At 34.0% G+C, this 13,141-nt stretch overlaps 1 protein-coding gene across 1 annotated transcript in view; it reads right to left on the reverse strand.

Moving 5' to 3' along the window:
• The window catches only part of LOC149786025 (E3 ubiquitin-protein ligase rnf213-alpha-like), a 94,794-nt gene that overhangs the window by 19,596 nt on the left and 62,057 nt on the right, over positions 1–13,141 (reverse strand). The window contains exons 12-14 of the mRNA XM_089978100.1: positions 8,602–8,890; positions 6,189–6,293; positions 1,669–1,776 (exon numbers count right to left, since the gene is read on the reverse strand). Of these exons, the coding sequence (XP_089834226.1) occupies positions 1,669–1,776; positions 6,189–6,293; positions 8,602–8,890 (502 nt within the window). The remainder of the gene's footprint in view (positions 1–1,668; positions 1,777–6,188; positions 6,294–8,601; positions 8,891–13,141) is intronic.

The raw sequence follows: 13,141 nt of genomic DNA on the forward strand, positions 1-13,141 counted from the left end.
AAAATCTGATGAAGATGAGGATACCTACTACTCACTTGACAGGTTTGATGACTCTCTGGGGAGATCCCATACTGCATCAGACCAAAGATTACAAAAGAAGACATAAACCAAATCAAAAAAGAACTCTCAAGAAAATTTAATTAAACACTGATAAAAAAATCAAACAGGGCATGGACCTTAAGTTCATGAAGAATATTAGCATACAAGACACTAATAATTGGCCTGTTGACACATGTAAGAGGTTGCTAATCTTCTTTACATAAACAATGTTAAACCTTACAACATAGTGACTGAAAAATATATGAGAGGATCCTTCATGCATATTGATGTATGGGGCTCTCACATATGGCTGATTCAGTGTTCTGGAAGATTCTGGTTTGCCCTAATGGCAGGATGGAAATTCCATCATTCATTCAGGTATTTTCCTCCCATAAAAGTACCAGCTATGCTATTATTATTATTATTAGTATACAATTAAGATTATATTTTGTGAACAATAAAATAGTCACTAAGTGAGTAGTGTTTGTCTGTTTCTGAGTCAGGAAACATTATTCTGACTAGATCTGAAAAATTATCTGCTACTAGAAATGGAAGATTATGTCTGGCTATAAAGTTGGTGAATAGTGTCTCGGCATATGTAACTTAATCCACATTTGATATAGACATGGATTTAAGTGATGGCATATTCATTGTTGCAGTTAATATGCTTTTATGGGATGGAGTATCTGTATGACACATGATGTAATTCTGTCCATCATAACCAACTTTAAAATCAGTTTTACAGGAAGAACAGAATACATATTCATGTCCCCTTGAACGCAATTGCAACCACTGAAATTCCAGTTTCCCTCCTTCAATGAAATTTGTGTGACATTTTAGTTGCTTGGATTTTGGTGTTTTAGCATTGGTACACTTTGAAATCTTGACTCAGTTTTATTCCACTTGAGCTCTTGAGTAATCCAACCATAATCAAATAGTATCTTTAATTCTGCCCAAATAACTTCTAATCATACATAGTATAGACTCTAATCCATCTCAACAACCTTAAGCATTGAAGTAGAACATAACCTGTGGAGAGAAGAAAAGTCATGTTAAATGTTGATTGAGTTCATTAGTAATCCAACCATAATAAATAAATGTCTTGAATCCCTTTGGAATTATTTCTGTTCACATACAGTATAATCCATCTCTACAAACTTCAAACGCTGAAGCCAACTGATTCTGCTAACAGAATCAAAGGGATGTTAATTGTTTAATGCTGTTTGGAATCTGCTAAGCTGTCTTGCCCTGCTTAGGACAGTTCTCATTCACATGATCACAGGCAGTATTACCATAAATATACTGTATTGGAACCAATGTGCACAAAAACTGGAACAAATTTAATTTTTCAATAATAATTCTGCAAATGCAGGAGATTTATGTGAGTGATGGGAGGAACTGGGAAACACTCCTCAACTTGGAAGAAACACACATCCCCCATCTGGGATGTCCACATGAGGTTACAGAAACAATACTACAGTGAAAAGCACATTATACTTCACCTGATGTTCAGCAGCAGAGGTATTATTAGGCACTAGGTATTTTTAAGGTGAGTTTAGAAATATTCATGAGCACCACTGTTTGAACAGAAGCTGTCTTGTATTGAAGGAATTCCTTGTATAGTCTTACCTTGAAAGCAAGTTTATTCAAACAATTCTGCACACATTGGTGAAAGGTTTCCACTTTTCTGCAATAAAGCTCAATGAAGCTATTTGTGCTAGATGTGTCCTGCAGCGTCTGAAAAGTAAGACATGTGATGCAAAACAATAAACCACCAAACTGCAACAAGATGAGAGTGAACTGTAGAATATAAAAAAATGGAATGTATAATTCAAGTGTGCTGAATCTAAAACTGAAATCATCGTCATGATATCTTTTCATATAAATTCTTAGGAAGCATTGAAACACATGCACTGTCCACCATTTTTAATATTGGTCTTGGTCACTTTTTGTAAAATCCTGACCTCATGTTATTTTAAGCTGATATTTGCATATTTCTTAAATATGGGTATATAGAAATGTTGGGTGACCATTCAGCTTTAAGAATAAATAGACTTTCCTGTGTTCCAGATACTCTGGAAGCCTTTCTGTACATTTTTATTAAGTGCCCCCTTCCCACTTCCGTATTTGTATTAAATACTATATTCTTGAGTCATTCACATGTTTGAATTGTTGTTGTTGTAGGGCTTAACGCCATTTTTCAGCACAAGATAGGCCAAACAGTATTAATGATGGAGGAAGAACCCGGGAAAAAACTGGAAAGAACCAATGACCCAGGAGAAGCTACTTGCAAGCTTTCTCACATACCCACATTGGCCAAATCCGAAACAAGAACCCATGCAGAGGTGAGATGGCATTGATCCATAACGGTTTGTGCTTTAGACCACTCGGCCACTCAGGGCCCCTCATGTTGGAACTATATGTTGCTCTAATGTTTTATGCATAATTTGTGTATACCGAATTCAAAACTGAACTCATCTTTATGACACTATTTCAAGTAAATTCAGACCATACATCCAAACACATGCACCATCCACCATTTTAAGATTGGTTTTTGGTCACTTTTTGCAAAATCTTAACCTCGTGGTTATTTCAAGCTGAAATTTGTATATTTCTTGCATATGGTAATATAGAAATGTTGTGAACGTTCGGCTTAATAATAAATTAACTTTTTCATTGTTTCTAGTACTTCTGAAGCCATTTTGTGCCTTGTTTAAGTGACCTCCCATAATAATTTTTTTCATAAAATACCATAATGACGAGTCATACAAAAGTTGAAATTATATCTTACTCTTAAAACAGTGCATAATCACTACATTATTCTTGTACACGTATACATGTTGATCTGAAATGATAATTTAGTAAACAGAAATTGCCACTATTGAATTAAATTATGAAAAGATAGTTTTGGTTAATTTTTATGTCTTTAAAATTAATGACAAAGAATAAACAAACAGAAAAATAACTCAAACTGAAAACTTCCACAATTCCACAAAGGATGTCAGTCACATGGACAAAATTCTTGAAAAATAACTCATTCACTCTTTCATACTGTATAGGTTTTCCACTAATCTATTATTACAGTAAATCTGCTTTTCCATAGTGTAAATTGTGTATGTTGCAACATTAAATTTTGGATGTCAATTTTTTGTACTTTCTTAATAATTCTGATTAAATTTGATCAATATACAGTTCATGAAATAGTATTAAATTATGAAATCAGAGAGTGCAAGAGAAGGAACTGGCAGAGTTTTCATGAAATATTTATGATTATTTTATTTTTCAAATAAAGTGATATGTACAGATCAACTGTTTGTTCTTTACAATGTCAATATTCAGAATAGATTGATATTCACAATAATGCCATGAACTGGTTTTCTTTAAAATAATTTAAATTTGACCTCTTTTTGCCTATACTAAACAAGAAAATTTAAAATTAAATCGGCCTACCAATGCCTCTAGTTATCACCCGTCATTTGTAAATACAAGTCTGAATCAAACTTTGAAAATACATTTCACACACAAAAAAACTGTACCAAACGTTTTAATACATTCAGTATAATAAATGAAAACATGTATCATCCGATTCCTTGGTATAAATGTCCACTTTGTCTTAAAATGGGTTTATGTGTGTTTCTGAACTCGAATTATGCCATATTGTTGGCATTATTTACATTTTTATGGACCCAAGTGCCAGAGAGAGTTACTATTATTGCTAGAAAAAGATTGGTCCAAGAATGTCAAATCAAATAAAATCCAATGAAATTAAAATGAATACTCACTAGCACAACAAAAAACTAAAATTAATGAAATAATCCATGAAATGGAAAAGTTAGATTAATCCTAAAGGAGTCAGCAAACACCATTCAAGATTGTGTGGCCTTCTCCTGCGAATTTATCAGCTATACTCGCCTTAAGATGATGCGCTCTACAGTAATGCCCCAAGAGCTCTGAAAAGAGCAGTCACATTTCTGGCATATTTTTGGGTGCTCAACTAAATATTTATAATAAATTTCCTTTAAATTTCTTTAAAAAATCTTTGATGTTGTTATCACTGTTGTTGTCATGTGGGTTTAATGCCATTTTCAGCACGAGATAGGCTATACATGGCAGCCAGTATAACTGGTGGAGGAAGAACCTGGTAAGATCTACCAACCCATGGGAAGCTAATTGCATGCTTTCTCACATACATGTACCCTCACTGGTCGAGCACAAGATACGAACCCACATGGACAAAGGTGAGATAGTACTTTAGACCACTTTGAATTAAACAGTTTACATTTGCAGAAATGGTAACAAATATTGCTAATTTTTCCCTTAAAAAAAACCAGAATAAAATCTCATACAATTCAGGCAATGTTTTGTTATTTTAATATTTGTTTCTACCCGAATCAAAAGTTAACAATTTTACACCTTTAACAAAAAAATACAGTGCATGATTTAGAGATATCAAATGACCAGTGTCTTGTATGCACTGGTTTGATCAAATCTCAACTGAAAATCAACAGGGCCAACAATCTACAGTGTACTGACCAAAAGGAATTTCCAGAATTCAAGCTAAGACTATTTCTTTTTTTTTTAAACTGCAGAGGGTTGAGTGTTGGAACCATCTCTGATATTTTTGAGTAATAACAAGATTTTCAAATTAGCTACAGTGGTGGCCATAGCACATGTAAGATCAGTAAAATTTTCATTTGAGACCAACTGGACAGCATTAGAAGGCTTCTAGTGAAAAACCCATGTGAATATATTACCATCCATTCAAAAGGAGTAGAATAACAAATAACATTATTGCCAAGATGGCCACCATGGTGGCCATACTGGATGTTGAGTTGACATAATTTTTATTAAGCCCAACTAGACAGCACAAGAAGTTTTCAGGTCAAAATGAGACCTTCCTTTTTTAGGATGAATAGTAACAAGATTTTCAAGAAGGCTGCAATGGTTGCCATACAGGATGTCATATTGGCTCCATTTTCATTTAGGACCAACTAGACATTATCTTAACTACTGTGGTGAAAACCTGAATTCAAGATGACTTTCCATAATAGGAGTAACAAACAACAAGAGTTTAAAGATAATGACCAAGTTGACGTTTGGTGAAAACTCAAGGAGGATATGACCTTCCATTGAGAAGAAGGCCTAACAAGATTTTCAACTGGACATCAGATTGATGCCATTTTCATTTAATGCCACCTGGACATTATAAAAAGTGTTTTATGACCATCCATTGAGGAGCATCAATAACAAGATTTTCAAGATGATAGCTGCATTATATGTTCAAGTGGCACCATTTTCATTTAGGACCAACAAAACATCATATGTCTCCAAGTGAAAACCTAATGTTGATATAATTATCCATTTAGTGTCAACATGACCATCCATCCTGGAGGAGTAGCAACAAGATTTCAAAACGGACACTGTGATGGCCATATAGGATGTCCATGTGGCACCATTTTAATTTAGACCCAAAGAGACATTGGAAGAATGTGTATGTTAATTTTCATAGCAATCTTTCAAGTAGTTTAGGAGGAGCAGCAATAACAAACTTGTGCTAATGGAAAGGACAATAGGCCATCTCTTTCCACCCTATGACCAGTAGAGCTAAATATGTCTAGCCAAAGGTTTATTGGAATATTTTTGAAGGCTTTATATATAGTGTTTTTATCAGTTAACATGAGTTTATTAGCAAGAAATTAAGTATCTGGATTTCAATTGTATCTAGCAAATGTAAAATTTATACAAGCACTAATTAGTAACCTTGACTAAATATACAATATAACAGCTTTCCTTACATCATTCTTAGAATACTTTTCACACAAAAAAGCAGATACTGAGATGATTAAAAAGTATGCCTCTTAGTACACATTTTTGCTGGAATTATTTCACTGTCCCTTTAAGCTCAGCTGGTGAGTACACATCTACTTTCATCTACTTTCAATTTCACACTTTTCATTAGCTGATGTTATACATGTATGTACCAATGCAAGGTTCTCTGGAGAAAAAAAATTCATTATGGCATCCAGGGATTAAATATTTCAAGCTTAATATACATCAAGTTCAGTTGGTAACAGTCTTTCATTCCCCCTATTTTACACTCACCCTTATCCTTCATCTTATAAAAAAAAATTCCTTTCATAAAACTTTACCTCTTTTCTAAGAGTCTCATTAAGATCTTTCACTGCATCTGAATTCCAGTTTTCTTTCACAGTTTGAGACGGGAGATCATTGGGTGCAAATATTTTGTCCCAGCACTGTGTGAAAAAAAAATGGATGTCATCAATGGCTTTCAATGAGAATTGCAGAGCTATTCACTCTAAAGCAAGCATCAAAAAGAGTTTCTTGTCAGAGAGCGACACACTGACAATTACCTATAAAATGGTACAAATGGCCAGTATTGGTATAGATTTAGAGTGTTGCATGTAATAGTAGTAACATGTTACCTGTAGGAAGGCCAATATGTGACTGTTTATACAGGTAAAATCACTGAAGCATGGCTTAAAAGTAACTATGAAATGGACACTATGAGTAAACTATGCACAGAAAACTTACTTGTACTTTTCCAACCATGGCAGAAGCTATACAGAGTTTTCTTAATTACATATCATACCTGCAGATAAAAAAAACACTGAAGTGCCATTGTTAATATTTACAATGTGGATGCTACAATATCCATAAACTGGAGAATTCATGGGATTTGGCACCAATCCCAGTGTAAAGGTGAGATCTAACAGCCACCTAGGTGGGCAGCTTTAGGCATTTTAGCTAAAAAGTTTTAATCTGGGAGGGCTGGATTTGGGAGGTAGTAGTAGCTGTCCTAAGGCATAATAATTACGTAACATATTTAAAGAAGGAAGAAAAAAATTTAATTTATAAAATAAAGAAAAGTCATCTGAGAAGAATAAGTAGACAAAAACATACAGTTATGAATAAAGGTCTCAATGCTTTACAACTAACTTCATTCAGTACTTGGGTGGAAAAAATTACAGAACCAATTCAAATGTCTTTTATACAAGCTAAGAAAGCACTAAATAAGAATAAGTAGTGCAAAATGATGTGAAACTAAAGAATATGTAGCCTTGGCTACTCAGTAAAGGCATCATTTGTTTAAAAAGACTCAGCTGCTCAGTAAAGGCACCATCTATGTTTAAAAAGACTCAGCTGCTCAGTAAAGGCATCATTTATGTTTAAAAAGACTCAGCTGCTCAGTAAAGGCATCATTTATGTTTAAAAAGACTCTGCTGCTCAGTAGAGGCATCATCTATGTTTAAAAAGACAGCTGCTCAGTAAAGGCACCATCTATGTTTAAAAAGACTCAGCTGCTCAGTAAAGGCACCATCTATGTTTAAAAAGACTCAGCTGCTCAGTAAAGGCATCATCTATGTTTAAAAAGACTTGGCTGCTCAGTAAAGGCATCATTTATGTTTAAAAAGACTCGGCTGCTCAGTAAAGGCATCATCTATGTTTAAAAAGACTCGACTGCTCAGTAAAGGCATCATCTATGTTTAAAAAGACTTGGCTGCTCAGTAAAGGCATCATTTATGTTTAAAAAGACTCGGCTACTCAGTAAAGGCATCATTTATGTTTAAAAAGACTCAGCTGCTCAGTAAAGGCACCATCTATGTTTAAAAAGACTCAGCTGCTCAGTAAAGGCACCATCTATGTTTAAAAAGACTCGGCTACTCGGTAAAGGCATCATTTATGTTTAAAAAGACTCAGCTACTCAGTAAAGGCATCATTTATGTTTAAAAAGACTCGGCTGCTCAGTAAAGGCATCATCTATGTTTAAAAAGACTTGGCTGCTCAGTAAAGGCATCATTTATGTTTAAAAAGACTTGGCTGCTCAGTAAAGGCATGATTTATGTTTAAAAAGACTTGTCTGGTCAGTAAAGGCATCATTTATGTTTAAAAAGGCTCAGCTGCTCAGTAAAGGCACCATCTATGTTTAAAAATACTCAGCTACTCAGTAAAGGCACCATCTATGTTTAAAAAGACTCAGCTACTCAGTAAAGGCATCATTTATGTTTAAAAAGACTCAGCTGCTCAGTAAAGGCATCATTTATGTTTAAAAAGACTCGGCTGCTCAGTAAAGGCATCATTTATGTTTTAAAAGACTCGGCTACTCAGTAAAGGCATCATTTATGTTTAAAAAGACTTGTCTGGTCAATAAAGGCATCATTTATGTTTAAAAAGGCTCAGCTGCTCAGTAAAGGAACCATCTATGTTTAAAAAGGCTCAGCTGCTCAGTAAAGGCATGATTTATGTTTAAAAAGACTTGGCTACTCAGTAAAGGCATGATTTATGTTTAAAAAGACTTGTCTGGTCAGTAAAGGCATCATTTATGTTTAAAAAGACTCGGCTACTCAGTAAAGGCATGATTTATGTTTAAAAAGACTTGTCTGGTCAGTAAAGGCATCATTTATGTTTAAAAAGAGTTAAAAGGATTGAAGGCTACATTTTTATGGAAATGCAAAGTTCCTGAATGAAATGAAAGCTACTGAACAACCTGAAAGTCTGTATTATTAATATCAAAACTGCAAATGAAAAATTACTCATACATACCCTTAGATAGAGTTCTAAATAGGCCTTCCAGTTGTTCAGGTAATGTGCATGCCATGTCCTAACATCACCAGACAATGCTTTAAGAATATTTAAGTGTTCAGACTGCTTCTGAGTGTTGGGTGTCCATGAGGTCTGACTCTTTTGCATCACATCATAAGCAGCAACAGCATTTAAATGGATCTGTACTGCACCAGCTACCAGATATTGCTTATTTGATCCAAGGGTCTCTTTAAGTAGAGCACCAGCTATTTTGTAGAACATCCTTCGTTTAATCAGGTCTGTTCTTGAACTTATTGTCAGAAAAAAAGAAAAAATATCAGGTATCCTGTATTCTGAGATTATTGAGTTAAAATGTTACATCTATATATCTAGTTTTTAATTCTGAATATATGAGTGGAAATGCCACTTTAAAGCTATGTGAATCATAAAGCACGTGCCTGTTGAAAATGGTGATGAGCAAGCAAATAGAAACTGGAGGAAAGTCAGAGCAAAATAAAGAATGTCTGGCTAGGTATACATATCTGCATTAGCATTCTGCAGCTGCCTCAAACATCCATGAATTAGTCAAATGATGATTATCAGAAAATCAGAAAAATAATGAAGAGGGACAGATCTGACAAATACACTCAGTACTTTCATGTAAATGACAAAGACAACCAGGGAATGATAAATGCTATCAGTATATGATACTGCTCTCCACATGTGTTTGACCAACTATAACTCTCATCGAATGCTGTATTCACAGAATTCCTCAAATGGAGTACACACTCAAACTGAAACTTTAATAATTTACAATAGATAAACTAATTGAAATGCACAAGATTTCAAAGTAGCAATAACTTTAGATACTGAGGTATGTTGATGATGTATAGTTTATTTGTAAAACTGTAGCAAATATAACACATATGACAAAAGTAAGTATGTGTTTGAGTGAGCAATGATACATTGAGGAATTTTGAAAATAAGGGGGAAGAAAAATCTGTAATGACAAGGCTGTGATAAATTCAGAAGATACCTTGCATGTCACTAATCACCTACAAAGCCATCAAAAATATGAGAAATAGGTGTGGATACTCCAACAAATGGTTACACAAATGAATTTAAGTTTATAGGGGGAAGGAGAGTGGTGACAGAGACCAAAGTACTGGTCATGCAACCAATGTTATGGTAGTGTGAGATCTAACATTAAACATCAAACACAGGAATCACATTCTCAAAATAGGCAACTACTTCACTAACCCTTCACTAATCATGATTTACATGAGAGGCTGTTACTAAGGTGTACATACAGACAGTGAATTACAAGGAAAAATAGGTCAGTAGCTTTTCAGCATATTTTCTACAAAAGAAAGAGGCAAAGAATCAAGGTAACTAAAAGACAATATAAAGAGGCCATTTAACAGCTGCAGTCTGGATGATAAAACCTGACCACCATGCATTCTGATACACAGAGAAAAATATCATCATCATTCCAGAGTACAACAAGAATATAACTGACGTGGATCAAACTGATCAAATACAAACAGAATACAGTACAGACCTGCGTTATCTTTTTGCTGTATTAGTAATCAATTGCTTTTGTCTTGTGAAAGAATCCATAAATTTCTCACAGAAAAGGAAATTGATAACAATGGATTTTCAAAGGAACTTGGCTAAGCAACTTATCAAGACTTACCAGGAAAATGTGAATGTGCCCCTTTCCTATTGATGGAAATAACAACATTACATGAAACCAAGGATGATACAAACAGTATAGCTATTCAAAAAGGGGATGGGAGATTGGACATCAGTGTGCTGGTTGTGGAGTCAATACATGTGTTGACTGTTTCAGACCATTTCATTTAGGACAAAGTAGACACCATTATGAGTCTTCTGGTGAAAACCCCATGTCATGATGGTGATCTATTCAAGGGAAATAGTGACAAAAAGGTTTTCACAGCAGCCATCATGGCAGATATATTGGATGTACGACTGGTACTGTTTTCATTTAGACCCAACTAGGTATCAAAGTTAGTCTCCTGGTGAAAACCTCATGTTCATATAGCCATCCATTTGGTAGCAGAGTTAATACTATTTTTTTCAAGATAGCTGCCATGGTAACCATATTGAGGGTTAGTCATTTTCATTTAGGACCAAACAGACACAGTAAGAAATCTTGTGATGAAACCACACATCAAAATGATTTTCCCATTAAAAGGAGTAGCTAAAACTAGATTTTCAAGGTGGCCACCTATTGGACGTCAGATTAGCACCATTTTAATTTAGGATCAACAGAAAATATAAAAAGTCTTTTATTGATGATATGACCATTCATTTAGGAGAAGTTATAAAAACAAGATTTTAAAGCTGGCCACTGTGTTACTAATATTAGACCCAGATCTCAGGACATTTTCAATGAGGACTAACTAGATATGATTAGAAGTATTATCCTCAAAACTCCAGGTTTATATGACCATCAACTCAGGAGATGAAGCAATACCATGATTTTCCAGATGGTGGCAATGGCAGCCATATTAGAAGTCAGAGTTGTACCATTTTCATTTAAAACCAACTAGAGATAAGAAATCCTTCAGTGAAAACCACATGTTGATGTGACCAACCATTTCGGACAAGTAGCAATAACAAGATTTTCAAGATTATGTAGGCCATATTGGATGAGCAAGCAGTACCATTTTCATCTAGAAAATGGGTTAAATGTGTGTTGAAAGTTTCATGGCAATCCTCCAAGTAAGTTAGGAAGAGTAGTGACAACAAACTTGTGCTAATGGACAGAAGACAGAAAATAGTCCATCCCATAAGAAGCTCTATGATGAATGTTCCATGGGATATTATTAAAATGTGTGATGATGTCATTGATGCTTTAGATTATTGGTACTCACTCTTTATAGATGTCATTGAAAAGGCACAGAGTTAAACATGCTATTCAACCAATTTGGACTACACTCGAAATCATACAAGCAATAAAAACACATGATCAACATAAATAAAGCACTAGGAAACACTGGCCAATATAAATAAGTGAGAAATGAGGTTGTAAGACATCTTAAGGTTATCAAAATAGTCTCATTACCAACAAATGATTGATGAATCAAAATATAAGCCAGGAAACATTCAAACATTTTTTTAATAACTTGGAGCTAGTAAAGATCATTCACATTCGCATTCTAATAATTGCTGTACTTTAAGAAAAGATGGTGTATGCATCAATAACAATGAAGATATTGCCAAAGAGTTCAATAATTTTTTCATTACTTTTGCTGATAACAATTTACACCTTATAATCATCAGGAAATTTCACACCTTTGTAATGAAAAAGATTCTTGACAGTACTTTCTATGAAACACCCTTCATAAAGGAGAATAAAGTATTGAAATATCTGCAAAATTTAGAAGTAACAAAGTCCACAGGTCCTGAATTAATTGGCCCAAGATTATTACAGACAGCAGCACATTTCATTTCTGAACGCATGAAAAACATATGTAATCTCTGTATAAAAACATAAATTTCCTGACAAATGGAAGGAGGCTAAAGTGAAATCTCTCCATAAATCTGGTCCTTGTGATGAAATAAAAAATATTATCCTTCCTGTTTTAACAAAAATTCTCAAACAACATTCTCATGACTCTCTAATGATTTTTCTTCATAAACAATCTCTTGTACAATAGACCATAATAATAATAATAATAATAATAATGAGGACTTTGCATAGCACCTAATCTTTAGAAGCTCTAAGCGCTTTACAACATTAGACACCACCTATAAGATAAAAACATATATAATGATATTATTACAAAAACAATCGGGCTTTTACCCAAATCATTCTTGTGAAGCTGCTCTTGCTAGCATGATTGAAAAATGGCTCAAACATTTAGATAATGGAGGACTAGTGGAGTTGTGCTAGTTGATTTTAGGAAAGTTTTTGTCTCATTGTTCATGATATTTTATTAGAAAAATTAAAACTTAACAATCTCAACAACTCTTTAAAATTGGTTCAAGTCACATTTGATAATAAAAATAATAATAAAGAAAATAAAAAGTTGACATAAACAGTGTCATGTCAGACAAAAAACTTGTGACATGTGGAGTACCTCAAGGATCTATGTTAGGGCCACTACTATTTATTATGTTTATAAATTATCTATATTTGAATAGAGTAAATACTGAAACTGATCTCTATGCTGATGGCACAACCTTGTATGATATTAGCTCATCTGAAACTACTGTCCAAAGAAAATTACATAACACTTTTGTAAAACTCTCTGAATGGTGTAAACATAATGGAGTGGTCATTAATCTAGACAAAACTCAAGTGATGCTGATAACCACTCAATAAAAACATAACAGATTTATGTTTTAAAAAAGTTATATTCAACCTCATCTGGGCTACTGCAACATCCTACAGTATAATGCTTCTAAAACAAATTTGTTAAAAGTGGAAACACTTCAGAAACAGAGTATGAATGTATGAAGGATTTGAAGATCATGAATATCAATGAAAGAAAGGCTAAATTTATGTATGAAGTTTCTGTTGGTTCTGTGC

The sequence above is a fragment of the Sinohyriopsis cumingii genome, chromosome 12 (assembly GCF_028554795.1).
Source record: "Sinohyriopsis cumingii isolate HCF-2022 chromosome 12, ASM2855479v2, whole genome shotgun sequence".
Classification (NCBI taxonomy): domain Eukaryota; kingdom Metazoa; phylum Mollusca; class Bivalvia; order Unionida; family Unionidae; genus Sinohyriopsis; species Sinohyriopsis cumingii.